Here is a 25,662-nt window from a genome sequence, read left to right as displayed (position 1 = left end):
GCTGAGTCTAACATCGGTGAGTTGCACTGACTGACCTTGCACATTTTGCGCAAGTGCATATGACTCGTTCCATCTAAAGAGGCAGAAATGAACGAGTGGTTCCTCTGGTACATCGCTGCAGCTTCCAGTGGGCTCTGTGAGGGGCAGCGTCTCTGAGGGAAAGATCCAGTGTACGTTCAGTGTCAGTTTCTCTGATTTGTCATCAACCACCGTACGCAAGAGGCGTCAAAGCACTAGAGCACCTTCTTTCTCACTGTCCGTCTCCGTCGGATCATACAACAGCAGTAAGACAACATAAGGGCAGACATGAAGTGACGCACATTATACTGTAATTAGTAAAAATGAAATGCTGATGTTCTGTTTGCCACACACCTGCAGCTACTGGTGAGCTTGAAGCCCCCACACCGAGGTTGAGGACCAATGTTGTGAACCTGGCAGAACCGAACACCACGGTCACCAATGTGCTCGTCTCAAATCCCACCGTCCGCCCGCCCGCTGCTGTCCCTGTCGGCACCACGGCCGACACCACAAGTAGCCGCGCTACCAGCCTACAGCTGTCACTGACACAAGGTGAGCTCAGCTCATTATCTGGTGTTTGTTTTTTTACACTAGTCTTACTATTGGTTATGTGACTTTCTTTCCTCCTCCCATCCAGCTCTACTGATCACTATGGGTGGTCTAGCTGTGCTTGCGCTCTGAGGAGCCACCATGTGTCAGTGCACAATCACACCCCACTCCTTCCACTCATAACATCACTCTAAGTTCTAATTATTTTAATGTTTCTCACATGGTGTCCTCTCACTCCAGCCTTTTAAATCTACTTTATCCAGTGAAATATTTTTTTGGAACAAATATGACGCAAATGATTAGTTTCCCTTAAGTCCAAACAAATCAAATATTAGGTAACCCCTACTCAATGTTTTTTTAAATAAAGAAATACACAGTACTGTATCTATAAAGATATAATCAATTAATAAACTTACATGTTTTATAAAATGGGTTTGTAATTTATTGTATCTTTTCTGGACTTCTTAACAGCTGAGTGACATCATAGTTCTCAGTGGTTTGCTGACCCACAAAAATAATGAGGTTCATTAAAGAGGAGTCCAAACAAATACAGTCAAACCTGTCTTAGCGGCCACCTTTATAGAAGGGCCACCTTCCTATAGCAGCCACTGAAAAATCCCCCGCAGCAAATTTACGTTATAGACCCTGTGTATAGCAGTCACCTGTCCAACGCGGCCACCCATTTTGTCTCCCTTGGTCAATATCTGACTGCATATAGCAGCCAAAATACCAACTCAAGTAGAAGCTTCATGCACGAAAAAGTTTGGTTTTTCAATCAATGAAGCCGTCGTGTGTAGACTTTAATTACTGAGTCCTAGCTCAGTCACAATCATTCACAAGATCCACACAAACTGTCAGTTGTTCCACATAAAAAAGCCGTCTTCTTTTGAGCTTGCTATTTCCTGGTCAAACATGTAACTTTAAGAGCATTTGCACCAAAACATTACCGCAAATTAGGCTGGGAACAGGACGTGCTCCCAGCAACGCTACAATAAAAAAAAAAAAACATATGCTAGCATGCATGCGGGAGAAAAACTGAGTTCGGTTGTACGTAATTGAAGTATTTTAGAATGTACTCACGTTATTTTTCATCAATCCTCATCCACAAATCCATCAAAGTCCTCATCTTCTGTATTCGACACAAAAAAGCCGTCTTCTTTTCCGTTCGCTACTAGTCTGTTAACTTGTCAGTGTTATTCAGCTCCGAAGCAAAGAAGGAAACTTATACTGTTGCTTCTGCCACCTTTATTTATTGAACGCGGCCACCAGACAGCAGCTCAGAACACACACACACACACACATCTCTCAGCATTGTCTCTCCTTCCTGCTTGCCCACAAGGCAAAGGTTAAACAAGCCCCACTACATAGCTGTCCAGGCAATGCCTGTAAGAAGTGACACCGTTTATTTCCTGGTGTGAGTCATTGTGCACAATGTGTGTCAATACTGTAATGCTGCTTGTTGTGGGGAAGGAGAGACTCACGTCACCGATGCACTTTAATGGCTTTATTAACAGCGGAGAACACTACAGGACTTTACATCCACGCCAACATAAACACACTTCCCAACTCTCTCGAAACTCACAGCTAGCACTGAGCCTAGCTCTCCTGCTCGGGACGCCCACCGTCACTTCCCGTCACTTCCCGTCACTTCCCGATGAACGAAAGCTGTAATGACACTCAATAAATATTAAAAACAAGCGTAAGACATTACTAGCACAGCTTTGTTCTGTGGGTCGTGGATATATTCTATCAGTTATTATTAAGCCTCTAGCTTTCTTTTAGTAAGTAAAAACCTTGGCTATGATTGCACTACTTTGTCATGTAGACCTACAAAGTACACTTGGAAGAACAAGAGGTGAATAAATGTATTGCAACTGATGTGAAACTGATGAGGGGTAGGATTAAATAAGCTTTGCTTCTTCCTACTCCTTTTTGGACATGCAAAATTGTGAATTGTACTATGTGATGTGCTGCTGTTTGACTCATATGCATGTTCAGGATGAATTAAAACCATGAACCATGATAATAACAAGCATAGTAGTGCTGTACAACTTTTATCCGCAGTCCGCAGTGCCCTCTACTGGTCAACATTATTATTATTTTTTCCCTTTTTTTTCTTTTTTATTCCTCTACTAGTCAACATTCAAACTGGATGCCAACCTGTTTATAGAGGCCACCTGTCTATAGCGGCCACTTTTGCAAACTCCCTCTAGTGGCCGCTATAGACAAGTTTGACTGTACTGTAAAAAAGAAATTAATATTTATGCACAAAGGTACAAAACAGTGTGGGACAAAAGGGAATTTGAGAGCAAACAAAAGCCACAAACCAACAAAATAAGACAAAACAAAATAGACAGGAGCTAGGGTATGAAATCGTGCGTGAGAGACAGGGTGCACTTATTAGTGCAGACCTGCCAACATGTTGGTACTCGGCATCCATTTTGACCCCTCAATACGCTTGTATGATTAGCTGCAGTACTTTGTATTGAATAAGCTGTATGTTAAGAGTTGGATGACATCATAAATGCGTTGTTACAGATTGTTTGCCAGGCGATATCTGTCTAAATCTGAAAGTCTGAAGTCCATTTGTCTGTTGGTTATGAAGTGATGGTGTTGTTGTTTTGGTGATTTTTCTATCAATAAATATTGTCCACAGAAACCAAGTTGTTTTTTTGTCTATTTAATTTTCAAAGCTTTGAAAAGGCACAAATCAAGCAGAGGACCTACAAAGTTTCTGTCTACTGGAGAGTGCGATGAGAAAAAGAAACCAGGCACCACCAGGATATACGCCTGGCTGGCCTACCCTGACCAACTGCAGGGACAGTGGAATAGATATAGTGTCAGTCATATGAGGACTGTTACTTTAGACCAGTGGTTCTCAATTATTTTCTCTCATGCCCCCCCCCCCAGTGGACAGAAATGTTTTCACGCACGCCCTCCCCCTGATTTCAAATCCTATTGAGAAACTGATATCTATATATTTATCTGTACTGTACAGACTGAACTCAAAACTGAAAATAGGAAAATGCAGCAAAATACAAGCGTATTCAAGAGTCAATGTTGCATGTTGAGTACAATACATTTGTACATGTTAGCAGGTCTGCCCCACTATTTGAGAAGCACTGCTTTAGACAAAACTTGTTAAAAAAAAAAAAGATGACTAAAATATTGATTTTGCTATCACGACCCCCCATATACTAAAATCTTGGATAGAGAGGATAGGTGGTTTGAAAGGGGAGTGAAGGAAGCCATCTATAGCCCCTTTTCCACCAAATGGCCAGGAACCTTTACTTCCTGGAATTGTATTTTGGTCCTTTCAAGCATTACCACAACTTCCTTCCTGGGCGCATTGATTTCACATAGCAACATAGAAACGAGTGCCTACACCTAGCATTAACTTTTCCAAACTCAAAAATAAAAACACAGCAGCAGTGGCAGGAGCTCCATTATGTAGCCTTACCTTTAGCCTGTATGGAGCCTTACCTGTTCTCCTTGATCTTCATCATCTTCTTCGGGTTGTTCTTCCCTTTATGAGTGGTCTGAGGCTTGTGACAGCACGCGGCACTGACACTTTGCGGGTGAGTGTGTGGCAAGGTATCGGTGCGGGCAGTGCGAAATAGGTGGTTTACATTGCTGCTGCAACCCGGATAGGGGTGAGGTTTGAGGAGGTGAGTTTGGGGATGCCAGCCAGTGCGGCAAGTGTACGTTGGTAAACCCTCATTCCCTCTGCCTTAAGAGCTGCACTGAAAGCTAGGTTGACAGTCCTGGTTTTTGGCCCAACCGTCAGCACTCTCGTCTCCCATTCCGAACGTCCTGTGTTCCAACCCTGGCGCGGGCAGTGTGAACCAGGCGGGTTACAATGGCTTTGCAGAGTTGTGTACAGATCCTTGCAACATGGGGCTGTGCATTATCATGCTGCAACATGAGATGATGGTCCTGGATTCATTCACCTGTGTTCATTGTCCATAACATAACCCCCTTGCCACCATGGCCCACTCAATCCACAACGTTGACATCTGCAAACTGTTCACCACATGACCGCCATCTCCCCTGTACAGTGAAAACCAGGATTCACCCCTGCAGAGAGCTTCTCTCCAAAGGGCCAGACTCCATCGAATGTGAGCATTTGCCCACTCAAGTCAGTTAAAATGGCATACTGCACTCAGGTCGAGACCCTGATGAGGATGACAAGCATGAAGATGCGATTTTTGACACTTTGTGCAGAAATTCTTTGGTTTTTCAAATTGATTGTTGCAGCAGCTGTTTGGGTGACTGGTCTCAAGACATCTTGGAGGTGAAGATGCTGGGTGTGGAGGTCCTGAGCTGGTGTGGTTTCATGTGGTCTGTAGTTGTGAGGCCGGTTGGATGTAGAGCCAAATTCTCACATTTGGAGACTGCTTATGACAAATGAACAATGTGGCCCAGGTCAGCTGGACCAGATGGACAACTGTCCATTGAGGAAGTCACCATGATATTTCTTCTGATACATGGACCACATAGTGCTTGATATGACAGCTATGTGTGTCCTATATGAGGGCTTATTCAACCTAAGGGGAGGTAGGAGGACCAGGAAGAAGGTCGGTGGCAGACACAGTTTCCAAGTCCTGATTGGCCTGCTCCGTCTGGCAGTTGGTCTGAGGATGATGACCTGAAGACAGACTGACAGAAGCACCGAGCCCCTTAAAAAAAGCCTTCCAGACATGGGACACGACCTGTGGGCCCCTGTCAGAAACCAAGTCCAAAATTAGTGGAGCCGTGAGTGCTGAATCGTGAATGTGTGTGTAACCTTGGTCTTATAATGCTGACATTCTTTGCACTTTCCCATATTTAAACCAAAGGGTTTAAATAATCATTCTGTCATTCTCTTTTCATTCATGTTTTTACATACCATATGCCTGGTGGCCAACAAACCAGTCAAGGGTTCCCCTGGTTTTGTCGTCTATCAAGTTTATGTGCCCACCAATGGAAGCATGTTGTTTGTTGTCAAACAGTCTACCATGGGCTACAGAAAACGTGCGCCAGCAAACAACGCACTGCGCTTTGTAGGCAGTATGCAGGGCACTCTTTCTAGCCACATATTTTCCTTTTTTCATTGGAATCTGTATTTTTGTATCTTTTTCTTTTTTTTCCCCTCTAAGTATTAAGGTTGCTTCTCGTATAGGTGTACCGTTTTGGCCGTGTCCAAGATCTGTGAAACACTGCCACCCCTTTTTTTGTTGTCGGTTTTTGTTTTCCGGTATCTTTGCAAACTCTTGACCAACGAGATGACCCGCTAATACAGGACACTGTCCCGTTTAAATAGTTAACAATAAATTTCCCATACAGTGTATCTTAACTTTCATTAAAACAAACAAACAAATGAAAAAAAACAAAGCAAACTGGTGCTACAGGTGACAATGGTGACGGTATGCATGCTTGGGCCACAGCAATCTGCGAGTACAGTGGTGTAGCACATTGACAGTAGGCATTTGCATTAGAAAATCTGATCCTTTGTATATGTATATTGGGGCAAGCAGAGAGAATAAAAAGTCTAAAAAGATCGGGGAGGGGGAAAAAAGAGAGCTCGACAGTCATAAAGCTGTGGCAATGGTGGTGATTGGGCTGTGTACCTGGTTCTGTTGACACATATATACTACATTTAATTGAGTGATAACAAAAGATTATTAAAAAAACAGCAACATGAATAATAATAAACACACAAACAAACTTGACAAGACCACCGGTATGAAATCAGAGGGCCAGCTTTGAGCTGGGTAAAAAGCTACTTGGCAAACAGGAAGTAATACAGTCATGGAAAAAATGATTAGACCACCCTTGTTTCTTCAGTTTATTGATCCATTTTAATGTCTGGTACAACTAAAGGTACATTTGTTTGGTCAAATATAATGATGGTAAAAAAAAATACTGTATAGCTCATAATAGTTTAATTTAAGAGCTGATATCTAGCAACTTCCATGGATTTCTTGATAATAACCAACATAAGTTCTTACGTGAAGAAATATAGAAATATGCTCTCTATTGTTCTCTGGTTTTACCATATCTAACTTATTGTGTGGAGATATGGGGAAATAACTATAAAAGTACACTCCACTCACTAACTGTGCTACAAAAAAAGGTCAGTTTGGATAATAAAATTTGCTGATCTGGTAAACCTCCCAACAGCTAAAATTATGCATAAAGCAAACAATCTGCTACCCAACAATGTTATACAATTCTTCTCAACAAGAGAGGAGAAATATTGATAAACAATGCACTAAAGTGAGCCATTTCAAGAAACAGTACAAGCTGTTGATGTTTACAAAGTACAAGGAAGAAGAGTCCTGAACCACTGTGTACATACAATGCTATGTCTAACCACCCTTGCTATTACTACTTATTTCTCATTTCTTAGGACTACTTGTTTGTGGTCAACAACAAACTATGGTTCCGTCAACTATTAACTTTTCATCACTATTTATTATATATGTATTATTTACTATCGATATGTTACATAAGTTATCAATATATCACAACCTTTTGTAACACCTTGTGATACTGTCTTATCATGGTGTTTCAATGTGGTTTCTATTTCAACATTGGTAAATGGCACATGTTGAATACAGGAAGTGCACAAACAAATGTATTAGCAATTGATATGAAACGGAAAGGGAGTAGGATTAAATAAGCTTTGCTTCTTCCTTCTACTACTACTACTACATTTTGCACATATGGAACTATGAATTGTAACGTGGTGTATTCCAATGTATGCATGTTGAAAATAAAATTAACCCCTTACCTTGCACTGCTCCAACCACTAACCCCCACACCCAGTGAAAACACATTGCTATTGGCAATGAAACTGCCTCACCCGTGTCTATTCGTTTAGCTCCCTCTAGGGCCAAGAATGGAAGGTTTGAGTGTAAAGAGAGACTGCAGCGTTCTTGTTGGATGAAAAGTGGGGGAGGAGAGTTGGGAGGTTTGTGGGAGTGAGGAATATGCAGCTTGGACATTCCTAGCCTGGGAAATCCAGCAATGAGTGTGCGGAGAAGGAGCCTGAGTCGCTCTGAGAGGGGATGATGTTGATGATGGCGGGGTAACATGGGTGATTAAAGGTTGAAGGGAACAAAGTGTGACTACGGAGATGCCGAGAGGAAGTGAGTCCAGGAAGACAGCTGTGGATTGAGTTTGATTCCTGTCTCAGTCATGGTAAGTTTTTTTTTTAGCCAACAGGAGGAGGAGAATTTCTGACTCAGCAAGTATGCAAATTTGATCTGATATGATGAGAAGCTTTTTCACCTTGTTTCATTAACCCTAACTGAACTTTTAGAATGGTTCTCAAAAGTGGAGCTGTGCTATTTGACTTTTAGCTCTGTGGACGTCTGCATGTTGCTTTGCCATCCTTGGCCTCTTGAGGCGCCATCGAGGTGGTGGCGACTCAGGCTGACACTGGATCCTTGAGTGGATGGAGGAAACAACAAAAAGTGCGTTGTGCAGGGTGGAGCAGTTTGGCCCGAGCCAGGAAGTGAAAAAGCAGAACGCCTGGGGAGGCACAGTCGAGGCCTGCTCGTTATTTTCAGCCGCGGCGGTTTTCGGTGATGCCGCATTTTCCACATTGGACCTGAGAGAGAGAGAGAGAGAGAGAGAGAGAGAGAGAGAGCGAGAGAGCGGGAGGGAAAAAAAGGCCAGGGTTTCGGACTTGAGGGCGGTAAACACGTGCAGCGTCATCTCATCTCAGCTGTGGAAAACTTTGGATGGAAAACGTCAAATCTGAACATGTCGATTTGCCGAGCCAGGAAGTGGTTTGTTTGCACAAGCGGGCTGAGGAAAAACATGGCCGCTAATTGAACACAAGATGCTTGCAGTTGTGCACACACACACACACACACACATTGTCACAGCCTGCACATGTTCCTGTGAATAGAAGGCTGTCTGTGTTCTCTGCAGTCATGGAGGTGGGAACATTATGATCCAAAGGGGAAAAGCGTAGTATTGATGCAAAATGAGCCACACAGCTGACTAAGTTGCCAATCACTGGAATCTCTCGTTAACGACACTTCCTGTCTTTGTTGAGACGTTCCTCAGTGCCTGTGAGGGAATCCTTAGTTTGGACTGATAGCATCATACTAACGTAGTAGTGCTGAGGAAGATTCAAAGAAAACTATGCACAAAAATTGTTAAAACATGGCTGCAAATGGTTGACTCACCCAGTACCACCTGCCTTTCTTCTGGTTTCCCGCTTCAACGTCAAAGTCAGGTACCAGGTCTTTCGTAGGCAGACTCTTGCTTTAGTTCAGAGGTGCTCACACTTTTTTAGCCTGCGAGCTGCTTTTAAAATGACCAAGTCCCAAAGATCTACAGTACCTACTACTATAAATATAGAAAGTATATATATTTACTATATTTATTTAAAAAATATGAGTAGGTATTTATGTACGTTATACTGTACATGTATATCAGGAGTGCACGCACTTTCTCAGCATGCAAGTACAAGTCAAAGTGATCTACCTCTTTCTATAAAACATTTAACATATACAAAATGTACCCAGTAAACTCTGAAAGTCTATTGTAAATATTAATGATTAGTATTTCACATTTACATTCTCAAATTTTACAGGTAGTCAAAGTAGTTGCTAACATAATTCACTTCAATATGGCAATAAAGATAATTACACATAACTCCTAAATAGTTGTGTACATAACCTGAGTACTGGTAATATGTCAGTCACATTAGCTATGTAACGTTCATGAGGGCACACAGTTCATGTATTACATTCAGTTAGCATTTGCTATCTAACATTACCGATAGACAAGAATTAAAAATGATTATGCAAAAGACAATGCAGCCGAAGGCAAGGCAACATATTAAAAAGGTTTCACCAATGGGCACATTTTTTATTTCATCATGAAATAATAGTTTAAGAAGCGAACGTGTAGAAAACACTGATTTCTGTAGTAGAGTTCATGACGCCAAGCAAAGCCAGTAAACAATACACTTTTTTTCTACGTAACAGGCCGCTACAAGCGAACAGATAACTTTTGTTATAGCTATAGACATCTTACCGCCCAGTTACTTCATCCATAATCACAATAGGCTTCTTGAGGCGTCATCTCAAGAAGCCTTTTCCTCGAGGGACAACTCCTGTACGACTGAGAGCCTACACAGACATAATCACAATAATAAAGATGAAAGTTGCATCTTCGTGTGTAGCTTGAAACGCTGCGGGGGAGCCAGCGCGAATCAGTAGGGGAGCTTAATGTCAGCTGACTGATGTCATATGACAACTACAAAGTGACATTTACACGATCGACCCAAACTACCTTGGCGATATACCGGTAGCTCGCGATCGACGTAATGGCCACCCCTGCTCCAGTTGGCGCTTGTGCTAACTGGTTTCCTCACATTAAATAGCCCCTTCCAAAGACCTGAGTCTTTTCCAGAGACCCGAGTGTCCTGGTGTGTATACTAGACAGTTGTTGAAGACAACCAAGAGCTGACATGACATTGACAGTCACGCCTCATGAGGGGTCACATCCTGAAAATGCATCTATGATGTCATATCCCATGATGCATGGCACAAGGCCACAGCGAGAGGCAGCTGGAAGTCCACTTTGTACACATGACAGTAATTCACAGGCCGGAATTCTTCTTTCCCTTTTGTCTACTGTGTCCCTCCTCTGTGGCATTCATTCTCATTTCTCCCTGCAGAGCTTCTCGGGGTCCATAGCTGTCCTCAAGTCTGTGGACGCTCCTCACATCTGCTTCTCATCACGCACACTCAATTTTCCCATCCTTCTCTCCCACTGATTCGTTTCTCCACCTCCTCCATCTGTCTCACAAAACACATTCTGTCTAGATCTTTCTGTCTGACCTGTCGGTCCTCTTTGTCTTGTTTGTCTGCTTTTGTGTCTCTCCACGGGACCTTGTATTCAGCAGTTGTTGTCTCCTGGCTTCATGTTTGTGGTGGGAAGTCGTCCGCTGCACTTTCTTAGGAAAGATGAGAGCACAACCAAAGAGTCCAGCTGCTCTTGCTCTCCAAGTTAAGAGCTACTCAGGAGAAGAAATACACAATTCCACCTCAAAGTTGACAAACCCAAATCATGCGTTACTACAGCAACCTTGAGACACATCACACCAACTCGCCACTTCTCCACCGGAGCTGCACCTCGCCTCTAGTCAATACTCTACACTACAAATTGAATACACACAATTGTTGTGTGTGGAAAGACTGAGATGTATTAACTAGAAAGGCCCTACATTTTTTATTATATTTTGCAATCAAACTAACAGTACATCAACAGATCAGAAAATAAACCAGCGGCCTGGGACCATACCGTGGGAATACAGAGTCTTTTTTTTTTTTTTTTTTAGTGTATTACAAGTTTCACACGAAAGGTGTCCTAAGCACCTAAGTTATCTTGTTTACACATTAAAGCAACACTGTTTTCACGTGGATGTTTGGCTTCCAGGAGAGCATAATTCCACTTCCTGTGTGCCACATTCCATTCTTTAAATATGTGAATGACCAGCCAACGTTACCAACACAGAACCAGTGAGAATATGTCCCAAATGTAGCTTTCCGTGCAATGCTGCTTGTACTTATTCATCTCAATGTGGCAACAGCGGGAGAGAAAATCCCCCGTAATTGTTGTCAGATGACACGGGTGGAGGTGAAACAAGGCAAGTTGAAGGGAGGAAAACATAAGTGGAGGAAGTTGGGGAGGGGGAATTGTCTGGTGTTTGGGTGGGTGTTGGAGAAAGTTGGGAAAAGCTTGTGTGCGTGTGTGTGTGTCCTCAGAGGGAAATGTTTGACACTCCCCAGAACGTTAGACAGGAAGTCAAGAGGAGAGAGTGTGTGTGTATGTGTGTGTGTGTGTGTAGAACACAAACTTGATTCAACATCTCTTGTCCGAATCAGGCATCAGAGGCCATGGAGGACTGCGTGCAGGGGGCGCTCTCGTCTCTTTACCCTCCCTTTGAAAGTACAGCACCTCCTCTCCTCTCACAGGTACATCTCTCATACACACACACACACACACACACACACACACAGCTGTTGGACACATGACATCATTCATCCAGCTGATGCTCTGTCGTCATTATGTCCCTCCATGTGGTTTCCCAGGTCTTCTCCGTGCTGGAGTCCACCTACCAGCACGACAGCCTGCGCTACCTCCTGGACTACTTTGTCCCTGCCAAACACCTCCTGCACAAGCTGCAGCAACATGCCTGTGTGAGTCTGTCGGAGAATAAATAAGTTCATCACTTCACAACACAGCGCTAGCTCATTATACTGTACCGTTAAGTCTCTGCAATGCACACGCATGCACTCGCAAAGTTTTGTTTTTCCTTGTTGCTGAGCTGCAGTTAGACGGTGAGTCATGACATTAATTCCTTCCAGATGTGAGCGAGAAGGAAAAGAGAGACAGCGAGAGAGACCTTGACCTTTTACTGTAGTGAGAGTGAGCGACTGGTAGCATGGGATTCATTCACAACCTAGCCTGCCTGCAAAATAGAAGATACTCTAGTTGCAGACTATAGTGGGCTCTTTGAGGATTGGGGGGCGGGGGGGACAAGCGCTTAGGAAAGATGTGGGAGGAGGGAAGGAGCTACAGGAGGACACAGTGGAGCTACAGAATGTCGACTGACTCACAAACATTTGGAGGGCAAAAGTCACCAGCGTTAGAACGACAGACTCCAGGCGTGCAAAAATTAGAACGGCCACTAGAGGGAGACAGGATGGCGAACTTAAATACAGTGAAACCTCGGTTAGCGTCTGCCCCGGTTAGCGTGTTTTTCAGTTAACGTTTAAAATTTACACGAAACATTTTGATTTGGTTTGCGTACTTTTTCTGGTTAGCGTACAATTAATTACGCTATTAATACACTGTGTGAGTCCAATTGTGTTTTTAATGTATTTTTATACAAATGTGCTTGTTAGCATCCTAATCGTGCTAACAAAACACAGAAGAGGAAGTCAGCTATGTCATCCGTCTATGATGTCATCAGCGGTTGTCACTCGAAAATGTTAACACAAAACACATCTTTATAGTTTACTCATTATAGTTTTACATGCATAAAACAATTGTAAATGCATGTAAATAATGAAGGAAAGTGATAAATGCACATTGAAGGTTACTTTTACTTTCATTGAAGACATGACTGTTCCCAAAGACAACATGTGGCAGCAAGATCAGTCGCTTCATCTTGCTTTTTGTCATGAGTTATTTCTTGAATTCAATAGTGTTTGTCACGTTATCAAAATGCTGGCACTTGCAACTTTCTTTGGCTCCATTTTGGGTTATTGAGGTCACAAACACAATTGAAGTAAAAAAAACAACTCATGGCAAACTGTCTCAAGTTGGTGTTGAAGAGTACGGTGTTTATTTTGCTGCCACATTGTGTTTTTGGGAACAGCTTTGTCAAGAATCACGTCTTTAATAAAGGTAAAACGAATGTTAAATGTTCATTTATCCCTTTCACTCATCATTGATATATATTTATATGCGTTTCAAATTGTTTTCCCCATGTAAATCTATGAAAACATGTTTTGTGTTAACATTTTTGGCTTTCTGGAACAGGCTAATTGGATTTACAATATTTCTTATGGGAAAAATGTATTCAGTTAGGGTCCGTTTTGGACCTTCTGGGACGTATTAATGATGCTAACCAAGGTTCCTCTGTATCATGAACCCGACATGACATGTTTGAGAGATCAAACTATGAGTCTTCTTTCTAGTTGACTGGATTTTAAGACTTTCTATCCCCTCTTGTTCTACTCCCCCCAGTCTCAGTACCTGGGTTGCCTCTTCCTCCACTCCGGCTGGCCGTTGTGTCTTGGTGAGAAAGTGGTGGTCCAGCTCTCCACACTAGACTGGAGGCTCCTGCGCTGCAATGACTTCTACCTGCAGGTGGTGCCCTTCTCCACACGCTGTCCCCGCCTTGCCCTGAAATGTCTGGCCCCGGGGGGCCGCACTGTCCAGGAAATCCTGGTGCCCGAGTCTCAACACCCCCTTGTGTTCACCAGTGAGTGGCTGCACTGCATCAACAAAGAACGTGGCCACAAGAGGGAAGGTAAAGCTCGGACAAGCCATATGGCTTAGCATGTGGCTTATGCTGAGCGCACCTTGTTTCTTCTCTCTGTAGTTGGCGGCGGTCTTGACACCTGCTTGGTGAGCACTTGTGATGGTGTGGTGCGCCTTCCATGGAAAGAGGTGGTCTACCCCAAATTCATCCATGACCCATCTGAGGAACCTGGCCTGTCCCAACGACTACCCAGTGAGGGTGGGAGCAGCACTGGGGGGTGGGGTGGCTCTTCTTCCGGGGAGCTCGATTCCTGGTCCTGGGATGAGGAGGAAGAGAACGTCTTACCGCCGGATGGGTTGGACTCAGAGGCTGTAAGGCCCCAGCGGAGGCGCAGTGAAGACGGGCTTGGGAGGACAGTGAGACACCCTGAACTGGATGGTGACTATGTGGAGCTGCTGGAGCCAAGAGGGGGGCCAGATGGAGGTGTAGACCAAAGGCACAGGTACCTGGAGATGCATTCAATATGCAAAACCAAGACTTTGCCTCTTTGCAAGAGGGGTAGGGCCTTTAAAATCCGGCGGGGAAAACTTGTGGGGTATGGACGAATGGATGAATTTGGCAGCTTTCGAGGGATTTCCGGAACCAAATTAGACTTAACCACCCGCAAGGAGCATGTAGGACTGCCTCTGCCTCCACCAGGAAACACAGAAGCAAGACGGTCTTACTCCTCGTCTGCCCAGGATGACGATGATGACGGTGATAAAACAAAAAGAGACACTGAGGGAAGATTTGATGGCCCATTTAGAGAGAGACGGCCTGGAGTTGGTGGCGAGCGAGAGATGAATGAGATTACGCAGCCATGCAAAGAATTCCTTGACTCTGTTAACCCCAAAGTCGGACATGTTATAGAGGGATGCTCGGACCAGGGCTCCCATTCAGACTCTGTGTTTGAGGATACAGATAAACCACTTGGTGGAGATAGCGATGCGGCAACGCCAACATCGGATGCACCAGATTTATCATTCACTGGATTTGCATCCTGTACCATCACAGCTAATGCTAACAAAGCACAGAAAACAAGGGATGAAAGTAAAAAGAATAAAGAGTCTTCAAAAGGAAAGGAAGTCAAAGCTTCAGGATTCAGAGCTCCAAGGTATTGCTTATACACAAAGCAAAACCTTACTGTAAGTTTTTAGTACCTCATCGAAGTGCCTTCTGCTTCATCTCAAGGAGGAAGAGGAGAGGAAGGGGCGCCAAGGGACGGGCTAGGTCTGGTGGCCGTGCTGCTCAGAAGGGCTCCAAACTACAGGGAAAAGCTACCCCTCATCCCAGCTTCACCTCCACCTGCTGTGGCTCAACCCACCAGCCTGTAACAGAGGAATGCCTTTCGGAACCATTGGGACACGCTATAACATCTGACGGAGAATGCATTTTGGCTAATGTTGGCTCGGAGAACAGCAGTGCAGGTTGGATGAAAAACTACATTTCCAAAGAGAACCCGGAATGAGTGAATTTTCCTTTTTTATCTCACAACAGTGGCTGCATCTCCATCTTTGCCTGTTTGCAAAGGCCAGTCAGCCACCTTCAACCACTCCAATGGCGAGGGGGCCTCAGGCAACAAACTCAACGGTGTCGCGTGTGAGGAGCATCCTTTGCTTCGGGAACTGGATGCAGAGCTCCTGGAGTCAGGACGGCTGAGGATGATGGGTATTTTCCAGAAATTCTACTCTTGATTGATTGATTGATTAAACACCTTCATCTTTAAAGCTACCACATCCTGACTGACCATAGGTACGGTGGACAGGTTGGGACGTGCGCTCATCATTGCAGAGACGGATACGTCCAGGCAGGATTCCAACAACGAGGAGATGGCCCGGATCCTGGCTTGCTACCACAGGATAACGCGGTAACCTCACACTTGCATTTGAGTGACTTAACATAGAGGATCTGACTCTGATACCCACTTCCCTCCATCTGCCATGATCAGGCCTGAAGCCAAAGAAAAAGGTGTGACGGTGTTGATGGATAGCAGACGCCTGCTGCCAACTTCGCACTCTCTCTCTGCAATAAGATTATTCCAGGTGAGAGACAGCGAAGGTGTAGCGAATGTTTGCATGGAGTAGCTTGCTGTATACGATATGTGCGTTGCAGCGGCTGGTTCCTGATGGTCTCGGTTCTTTGCTGATTTTGGTGGAGGAAGAGCAGGAGACTGTATCTTACAACCTGGAGGGAACAGAGGTGAGCAGCCCCATTGGTACAAATTTGTCGAAAAGGAAAACTGCACTTTTTGGGGGGGATTTTGCCCATCATCCACAATCCTGATGTGAGACATGAACACATACAGTATGTCTCACTCTTTACTGCGTGTTGTAAAGATATAAAAACAGATAAAAAGACAAAGCTAAGACTGCACGTAATGGGAAACACATATTCCACCTACAAAGCCTTCTGAAAAAAACTCCAAAAAGCACCAAGGACGTCCATTTGCATACAATGTGACGTGCATTAACCAAGCTACAGCAACATTGTTATTGTTAACATTGTTACATCGATTGAACTACGTTACTGGCATATTAACACCTTGCTACATCGGCTAGCAACAAGCTGGCTAGCGACTAGCTTCACCATACACTCGCTCGCAGCGCGTCACAACACGCTCACAAGAATAAAGCTACATACTGGAGCTGCTGCTGTGTTTTTATTTATGAGTTTGGAAAAGTTAATGCTAGGTGTAGGCATTCATTTCTATGTTGCTATGTGGAATCATTGCACCCAGGAAGGAAGTTCCGGTAATGCTTAAATGGACCAAAATATGACAAAATACTGTAAGTATTACATGTTATCATGAATGTATCTGTTACTACATGGTCACAGCATGTATATAAAAAAATAAAACTTTGTTGGAGGTTTTCGGAGGTGTTTTAATAGCGGTCTTTGTAGGCGGCATAGGTGTGTCCCATTACATGCACTAATGAGCTGTCTCTTTTTTATCTGTTTTTATATCTTTAGAACGCACAGAAAAGATAAATACATGTGTGCTCATGTCTCATATAAGGATTGTGGATGATGGGCAAAAATCCCAAAAATTGCAGTTTTCCTTTAACAGTAGGGCTATGTGTCATGGCCAGTTTCCTGAATCGATCATTTTTCTCTTCACCATAAACAGCAGAGGTTAAGTGCTAACTTGTAAGTTGGACAGTTTAACTGTAAACAAAATTGTCTCCAGTCTCAAAAGTGCAATTCTGAAATTAGAAAGTGAAAGCATTTCCCACAGGACGGCAATCTATTTGTGGTGATGGGCTGCATAATTGGCCATGACACATGTGCATGTAGTTTTTAAAAGGCTAAATAAAACATACGTATATTTAAAGACAAATCTTTGTGATCTTAATATTACTATCAACATTTCAGCTTTTTCTTATTACATTATTGTTTTCTCTACTTTAAAATGTTTGCTGTTTTATTGTTTATTTTATTTTTACAGTGTGCCACAGCACGATAAAAAACCGAGCCGTTGTCCGCAAATAGCCCGCCGGCCACACTTTGGACCCCCCTGATTTACGTATCTCACCCAGGAAGGCGAAGTGTTACCAAACAATGGAAGAGTTTGCTCCGTCGCTGTCTTTAGCTCTTGCTCTGTCTTCTTAGCACTATGTCCATCATGACTTGGACACCCACTAATCAAGTTTGGTCCACATCTCGCCTTTCACAGCAGTGCTAATGCACACACACCGGGTTGCTGGAAGTCCGTGGAGCTTTTTGCGACATTATCTCATGTTTTTAAACCTTATTTAACAACAGAACATGAAGTGATTGCTGGGTTGCATGTGACGTCATGTCCGGTTGCAGTCATCACAGGCTCAAGCAGATGGGGGTCAAACAAGCGTATTTGTAGCTAGAGGTCAAGTGAAGTCAAGAGTGAAAATGCCGGAACTCATTAAAATTGAGATTTTGGAAAAAGTTATTACTGAGATAGCCCATCATAAAAGGAAAAAAGTTCAAGAAACAACGTTCATCCACAGGGGCGACATGCCCTATGAATCGATATTGCAAATTGAAATGAAATCATTCCATAGTATATTTAATTGATTCTTTTTACCCAGTCCTATTTAATAGAAAGTTTGGCCAGGTTATTCTGGTCTTAGTTTGCTTTGGCTGGCTCTGATTGTTGCGTCTTGATGCGTCAAGTGGCAACCCGTAATTGTGTTAGCACATAAAGTATATACGCTTATTGAACTTCAGTGGAGCCTTTTGCCACATGCTCCAGACTGCATTCCTGGCATGAGGCTGCATCCTTTTCCTGTTCCAGGTCCACGTGGTGCGAGGAACGGGGGTCCTTCAGCAGTTTGTAGACAGGCAACAGCTGCCCACAGAGATGGGGGGGGACTTCAGCCACTGCCACTCAGACTGGCTGTCCTTTAGACTGGTGAGAAACACTTTTTCCTCTCCATTAATTTTCCTTTAAGAGGAAAATAAGCAGGGAATGGTCACCTTTTTGACAGATCTTGACTCACCCAAGAATCTGCAATCCTTTCAGAGCTTGGAAAGCCTCACTGAGCGCTGCGAGAGCGCCCTCCTCCTGCTCGGAGATGCACTGCAGTCAATGGACACCGAGCCAATGCTGACCAACATCAAGGTGAGTGTGAGGGTGTCAATGTGTCAAACGGAGACGGTAACTGTTGGTTCCTTAGGATGTTCCTGCAAGCATTGACAAGCACCGCCGCCTCATGACAAGCGTTCTTGCTGATCAGCACTTGACTGAGCTACAGAAAAAGGGCGGGGCCTGGCTGGCAGGATTGACCAATAGCGCAACTGGTCTTGCAAGAAAGTCGCCAGATTGCAGGTAACAGAGGCCTACAGTTTGGAATGTTCTCGACTCGGTAATTAAAGATCTATCATTATCTTAATGCGCAGTTATACAACATTCCATTGTTGCTTGGATTTGTTGATGACTTCCAGACTGGGAACAAAGTTGTTTGTTTTCTGGACAAATAATGAAAACCAGCTGCTGGAGAAGACTGTTTTGTTTGTGCTGGTTTTTGTATCCAAGCCACAAATCCTCAAGTTTTGGCCGATTAAACAAGAATAATGTGATAAGAGTAGTTGCAAAACTGGAACTCACACTCATTAAAATGCGATGTCTTTGCTCCCTGAAGGGCAGCGCTCGCGGCAACCTCCAAACTGTACGACAGCGTGGACGACGCTCTCCATCGACTGGTGCAACTGTCCAACCAGAGGGGTCACAAACTGGACGCGCTGGGACGACTCGCCAGCCTGGTGGATCAGCTGAAAAAGGTGAGTATGAAAGAACATGCAGAAGATGCGTTCATGTTTGCTAATATCCTCGTGATTTCAATCCCAGTGTGACCAGGAGATTGAGCAAGTCCAGGCGCAGCTGGACGACTACAAGGAGCCTCCTCTTTCTCTCAGCAGGCTTTCGCTCAAGCAGCAGAAGTTCAAAACGTTCCGGGAAACAGCAAACGTGAGTGCTGATTTCAGAATTTTATGTTATTTTATATTTTATTTTATTTTAAATATATTTTATGTTACGTTTCAATACCACACAGCCATTCAGAAATGAAATGTCAACTACTTTCACTGATTGCACGCTGGCAGAGTGGTTAGCGTGTTGGCCACACAGTCAGGAGATCTGGAAGATCTTCATTTAAATCTCCGTTGGGCATCTCTGTGTGAAGCTTGCATGTTCTCCCTGTGCGTTTTCTCGGGGTAGTCCGGTGTGAATGGTTGTTTGTCTATATGTGCCCTGCGATTGGCTGGCGACCAGCCCAGGGTGTACCCCGCCTCTCGCCCAAAGTCAGCTGGGATAGGCTCCAGCATACCCGCGACCCTAATGAGGATGAGAGGCATAGAAAATGGATGGATGGATTACTTTGACTCCACCTAGTGGTAATGTACAGAAATACCTGACGGCACTAAATCCTGCAGGAGCTGCACAGTCGGACGTTGTCAGTGCTCAGTGAATTGGAGACTTGGTCTGAGTTGGACTGGGTCGGCCTGAATGACATCCAGATCCAACTTCCTCCGGTCAGGGAACGTCTGCGAGACATGTCCCACTGTCTGTCCGACTGCTGGACCACGTTGGACAACACGCAGAGGCTGCTCTCCACTCTGACGGAGGTCAGCCGATGCAGCACACTCCTTGCTACAAATACAGGATGCTTTGACCCGAAGCTTTAACATTTCATTTCAGGCCACCCAGTGGTGCGATGAAGTGTCCTCCACCTCCCCGTCTTCCTCCTCTCCCCTCTGCCCTCTGGCTTCCCTCCCTCCCATTCCGCCGTCCCGCTTCCAGGATGCCCAGTCGTTGGCCATCGAGCTGGGTGGGGGGGCACTGCTGGATCTCTGGACCCAGACGATGGAGCGCTACCAGCGGACTGTAGCGCAAGTGAAACCACGCTTCCTCCAGTCTGAGCGAGCCCAAAATCATGGCCAGGTTAAGCCCAAGCCACCCACAGCAAGCCACCTGTGGGATGTGTTGGGCCCAGAGGGAGAGGGGGACTGGGGACTGGGAGCTGGAGGAGGAGAGGTTGGTTTGCAGTCCTGGGGATCGCTGGCATCTCTATTTAGGCCGCAGACTTGCTCTACACTGAAGATTGGAGATGAGAGAGGAAACAAAAAAGAGCCAGCAGGAGGGAAATTCCTACAGAATCTTCTAAATCCAGCAAAGAAGAGTGTGAGCACATTTAATTTGGTTCTTCTGGTTCTACAGCGGCACCATATTTTTAATCAAGTCCATCTCCTCTTAGCCTACAGAAGTACCCCTTCCTCCCAAGCCCCCGAGGAAAAGACACCCCAGTTTTGACCTTCAGGCCCTCCTGGCCCCTCGCAGAGGTGCCACCACTCCAAAACCTGCCGATTGCCAGACAGGTGGCGCGGTCCGTACCTCCCCCATGTCTTGGCTGGGGCGACGGGCACTAGCGGACCCGGTCATTATCACCAGCATGGCCACAGCCATGCCAGGATGGGGTGGCACCGCTGGAGCAGGAGGTGGGGTGTTGATCAGAGGAGTGGAGGTCAGCAGCAAGGAGGTGGTGGACCACACTGGGTCTCCACGGCAACATGTCCTGTTGGGCAGGACTGACAGGGAAATGGGGACTGAACGGGCAGGATCGACGGCCCAGAGGTGTTTTTACTGAATTTTCTTTGTGTGTGTGCGTGAGCATGTGTATGTACGTGCGTTTGAGTGTTTCACAAGCTCATCTCTTCATCATTACTTGTCATTTGATCTCTGCACCCACTTATCTTTTCTCTCACTCCCACCACCCCCATCCCCATGCAGCAAGCTTTACCTGCTCTGGTGCAGGATGCTGAGCAGCGAGCGACAGTACATGGCCGTCCTCAGGGGGGTAGAGGAGACCTACCTTCCCCTGCTGGATCTCTCAGACACGCCGGCCTCCATCAAGGGGAAAGCGGATGTCCTCTTCCCCAACTGGGCCGGCCTGAGCAGCTTTCACTCGCAGTACCTGCTCCCCGCCATGGAGGACGCTCTCGTGCAAAGCTTGTTGCAACAGGACTGTTTCAATAAATATGTAAGTAGAGGGCTCAGAGAGTGTCACACCATGCGTCCATTTTCTCTTAACACATACAGTATTTTCTTTGGATTTTCTTTGTGTTTGTCACAGCGGGAGCAGTTTCTGCAGTATTCCCAGTACATCCGGACCAAACCTGAACTGGACTCCACGCTGGTCACACAAGCTGCTGACTTTTTTAAAGTGAGTTATCTTGAAGCGACATTTTGTACTTTTACTGACGCTTCTCAAAAACCTTATAGTAAATCTTATTTCGAAGTTGTCACACATTCATTGGCCTATTAAAATGAAATAGAGCAGAAATGAACTGTTCACGGGAAAGCTGATTACATGTTAAATGTACACGAGGAAAGCCAATTAAGGTGGATTATGGCGAGAAAGCTGCTAAAAAAGAATGCGGCATGTTGGGATTACTCACGGTGCTACACACACTCGGGGATGCGGCGAGCAATTCCATCAAACTGCCACCAGGAGGCGGTATTATTTAATGCATGCTCTTTGAGGATGAATTCAGAAATGATGCAATAATGGCATGAAAGACAATGTGTATTTAAATACAGGATGGCATTCAAATGAAGAGAGAGCCATCTATGTTTTAAAAATGCATAATTTTGGTTAAAAATTAAGTAAAAGACAATTGTTTTCTTATCTCATCCACTTTGTCTGACGCGCCCCCCTCATTTCCACCCTGGCACAGTCCAAACTCCCTGCCGCCTCCCCCCTCTCGCCTCTGTCCTTCCCTCACTGCTTGCAGGCCCCCACTCAAAGACTGGAGCAGTACTGCGAGGCCCTCGAGGAGCTGGGAGGTATCAACCCGGCCTCAGACTCAGCCCTTTCTATCCTGAGGCATGCCCAACGGCACGGCGAGGACCTCAGGGCCAGTGACCTCATCGTCGGGTGTCCAGTGAGAGCGCCTGTCCCACTTTAGGATGTCCCACCTCTTTGCTTAGCAAGGAAAAAACACGAGCATGTAGATGGAACATTTTAATCATAAAGACAAAACATTTCAAGAGAACATAATAGCAACAATATGCGTCCTGATGTGTTGTCATGTGTGTGTTTGTCAAGATTACCATAGCAGAGCGCGGCGAATTGGTGCGTCAGGGTGAGCTGATGGTGTGTGGCGGCACCCGCAGGAAGCGCGTTGGCGTGAGGAGGGTCTTCCTGTACCAGCATGCAATCATCTTCACCAAACACAAGAGCGCCGGGCCGGGACGCTGCGCCTACAGCTACAAACACTGCATGAAGGTGCGTCAAGAGAGAAAAGATCTGCCACCAGGTCCACCAGCGTGTGACATCATCATGCCCGCGTCCTCTTTGCAGACGGCAGACATGGGCCTGACGCAGAGTGTGGGCGAGGAGGGCGTCAAGTTTGAAGTTTGGGTACGACAGGCTCCCCGCCTTCGGGACTGCGTCACACTGCAGGCTCGGGACGGAGATGAGCGCAAGATGTGGACCCAGGACATCGCTCACCTGGTGTGGACGCATGCCATCAACAACACAGGTGAACCATGACCCTGTGACAGATCCTAACTAAAATGACCAAAATGGCCTCAGAGTTTGGGGTTGCTCTGTAAAAATATTGAATGTGTTGACTTGTGTGCTGTCAGAGTTGTGTCTGAAGGAGTCACTGTGTGTGGGCGTGTCTAGCAAGCTGCTGCTGGATGCCAGCGGAAGTCAAACATCGCCAGAGTTGGACTCTGCCTGCAGCCTCAGTGACAGAGGTGGGTGCTTTTTGTCTGACATTTATTCCGCTACTTTCATGACTTAGAAGTGTGCCGCGAAAGTAAAATGGAAAATAGAGTTTGCGTAAGGCTTGTAAATTTTGACAAAAGTCGATGTCTCAGAGACGTGCGGCTTTCTGGCCTTTTTTTTGTCACGCCGGGACTTCTGAGGAGGAGCAGGGAGGTTTTCCTGACTTCCAGGACCGGAAAGTTGCTGGGAACAACATGAAAAACAAGGTTTTGCGTAGTTCCAAAATCATCGGCTCATAAAATGGAAGGTTGTAGGCCAGTGTAATGTGCATTATGACCACCAGGTGTCTCATTGTAGCTCATTTTAACAGTCCTGTGGGATGGAGGCTAGTAACTAAAATGCCCTCAGAGTCTCTTTGTCTGTCTCAAATGTCTCACCAAAATGCTTCTGCTAACTTTCTCTCACACCGTAGTGCACAGCAGCTGCTCCGACTCCTCCTCCATCGGGAGCCACAAGGAAGGGGGGTCCCCGGGGTCAGGGAGAGACCCCAGGAGGAGCTCTGGATCGACAGGCTGCTCTCAGGTGAATTATTTTATATTGAACATACACATAATAACAGCTTTACTCACAGTTGTGATGATGTACAATCACACTGTTTGTTTTTCCTCACCAGAGTCAGTCACCCTCTACTGCAGTGTAGCTGTAAATACACGATGAGTAAGTACTGGAACTGGTACTTTGGTTACTTACTCAAGTGGCAGCTGGGGAGAAAAAGCATTAAATGTCAAGAACAAATGTTTACATGTTACATTCCCTCCGAAAGTGGACACACAAGCTAAACTGGACTGAAAGGAAAACCTTTTTGCAACTCAGAAGTTCCCCCCCTTGCTGTCTGTGGTCTATGATATGAAGAAAAGCTACATCTCGCCTATTAAAGCGTGACAAGTGCCAGCGGTGTCTCGGCGGGCCGCCATCTTGGATATGCCAATCTGCATGGCTGGCAGAGTCAATGACACCAACTTGATTCGCACAAAGCGGCCATTGTGTGACCCGCTGCGCCCCCACCAGGCCAAACAAACCACTCACTCTGAACTGCCTGCATCACATGACCCAGGCATCTGACAGTAAACAGGAAGCGGTGTGCAGCGCCATCCATCCATACCTTAAGGTCACGCCGAGTGACTGTCCAGGTGTAACTGTATACACATGCACTCATTTGCCTTGTCATGAGACGTATGATGTAAAGTGACCTGATGTAATAGTATGTTCATATATTCTGCATGCCAAAGGCAAGTACATTTTGTGTATGTGCCTCCATGTGATGGAGACTTTGTTTAATATTATTTTAGATGTAACTGCATAGATTGTCTCCTTCAGGATGCTTCATTCTTGTACGGCATTGCAAGCCACTTTACTCGGTTTACAGGACGGAACGTTGGAGCAATCATCTCCTTGTTTAATAAAAACTGGACGCAAGTTTGACACCTTTCTGGGGGTTTTGTGTGTGTGTGATCCCATGATCATAGGAGAAGATCCAATCAGGACTTCTGGCTAAATCCAACACCAGATGTGTGGCATTTATTAAAAAAAAAAAAAAGAGAATTGACTAATGGATTAATTGTTGCATCTTCAGAGGGAGGGGAGACACCACGGAACAGCCTGCTGTTCCATGCAGGCCTCCCTTGCCCTCAGCCATTTGATACATGCAGCACCATATCAAATAGTTGCACGGATCAAATTCTCCAAAGGAGAGAGGCTGGACTGGGTGTGTGTGTGTGTGAGAGAGGAATGAGAGATAAAAGCCTGAAGGGAGGAGTGGGGGGGGGCGACAGGAAGGGGCAGAGCCGGGGGGAGCAAGGGACAGGAGGTGGGAATGATGGGAAATGAGCGACAGACAGGGAGGCTCAGTGGAGGGCAGAGAGGAAGAAAAGAGCGAGCTGCTCATAGAAAGGCAGAGACACAAAAAGTGGAACTTTTTTTTTTCCCTCACCGCCCCCCCAACCCTCTTCACCTCCCACTCTGGAATGGCGAGGGCCGAGAGAGAGTGAGAGATCGGCGGGAGCGGGCGAGGCGAGGAGGAAAATGGGGGGGGGGGATGTTGACTGTGGCAAACAAAGAGAACGTGAAGAGAATGAGTCGGGGGGGAGACATCAAAGGGATTTTTCAGGCCTGGTTACCGGGACAACAGACATTTGCATGTGATTAGCTTTTTACATCATATTAGGAAGGGTTAGGGTGGGGGAGGGCTCAGCCAGGCAACCATACATCATACACAGACACTGTATGAGGCTGGCTATCAGGCATTAAAATGACTTACAGGGAGCCAGCCAAGCGTTGATTTTGTAAACCTCCCATCAAGCTGGGGGGGGGGGGTCATCTTATGCTGCAGACATTTAAACAGAGTAAACCTTTTTATTTTTGCTTTGACACCAACAATCACTGCAAAAATCCCCTCCTGAAATACCTTTTCATTTGCAGCTTTCAAACCATGCAGAGCCTGACCTCTGCCAAAGAGTACTGGCAATTCTACTTCGTATAATATATACAATTTATATCAATAATGATGCACACTAATTCAGACCGTGATAATCTTTCTTGTGTTGTTTTTTCCAGGCCAGAATTCTAAGTGTCTGTCCGAGTGTTTACACATGGTGACTCCAGATTATGATTCCAAGGGACGGGTCATGTTGGGTCAAATCGTCATACATGTGTGTTCACCTTAAATTGTTCCACAGAATCTCTAAAAGCCATCAAATGTGTTTCTGTGTAACATTATCCCTCCATATTTCTCCACCCCTGCTTCCTTCTCCTCCCATCCATCCATCCACTCTCTCTCTGAGTGCGATG

The 25,662-nt window shown here is 45.4% G+C and overlaps 1 protein-coding gene across 2 annotated transcripts; it reads left to right on the top strand.

Annotated features, from left to right (window-relative positions):
• The first annotated feature begins 707 nt into the window (after positions 1-707).
• arhgef40 (Rho guanine nucleotide exchange factor (GEF) 40) lies at positions 708-24,291 on the top strand. 2 transcript variants are annotated; one of them, XM_054800876.1, is made up of 26 exons: positions 708-7,752; positions 11,463-11,552; positions 11,670-11,777; positions 13,333-13,618; positions 13,691-14,723; positions 14,801-15,036; positions 15,107-15,277; positions 15,362-15,476; positions 15,558-15,651; positions 15,722-15,808; positions 17,880-17,996; positions 18,108-18,206; positions 18,262-18,413; positions 18,727-18,865; positions 18,933-19,052; positions 19,517-19,708; positions 19,782-20,264; positions 20,338-20,714; positions 20,871-21,120; positions 21,214-21,303; positions 21,818-22,024; positions 22,189-22,368; positions 22,444-22,624; positions 22,731-22,844; positions 23,288-23,397; positions 23,489-24,291. In XM_054800876.1, the coding sequence occupies exons 1-26, from the start codon at positions 7,750-7,752 to the stop codon at positions 23,513-23,515; spliced, it is 5,061 nt and encodes a 1,686-aa protein (XP_054656851.1). In that variant the 5' UTR covers positions 708-7,749; the 3' UTR covers positions 23,516-24,291. The 2 variants fall into 2 exon arrangements, with proteins under 2 accessions (XP_054656851.1, XP_054656852.1); XM_054800877.1 differs by lacking the exons at positions 22,444-22,624; positions 22,731-22,844; positions 23,288-23,397; positions 23,489-24,291 and having other exon boundaries at positions 21,818-22,090; positions 22,189-22,336.
• Positions 24,292-25,662: the final 1,371 nt, after the last annotated feature.

This window comes from Dunckerocampus dactyliophorus, chromosome 15 (assembly GCF_027744805.1).
Source record: "Dunckerocampus dactyliophorus isolate RoL2022-P2 chromosome 15, RoL_Ddac_1.1, whole genome shotgun sequence".
In the NCBI taxonomy this organism is placed as follows: domain Eukaryota; kingdom Metazoa; phylum Chordata; class Actinopteri; order Syngnathiformes; family Syngnathidae; genus Dunckerocampus; species Dunckerocampus dactyliophorus.
The sequence above is the reverse complement of the archived record's forward strand: the minus strand, read 5'-3'. Positions and strand labels throughout refer to the sequence as shown.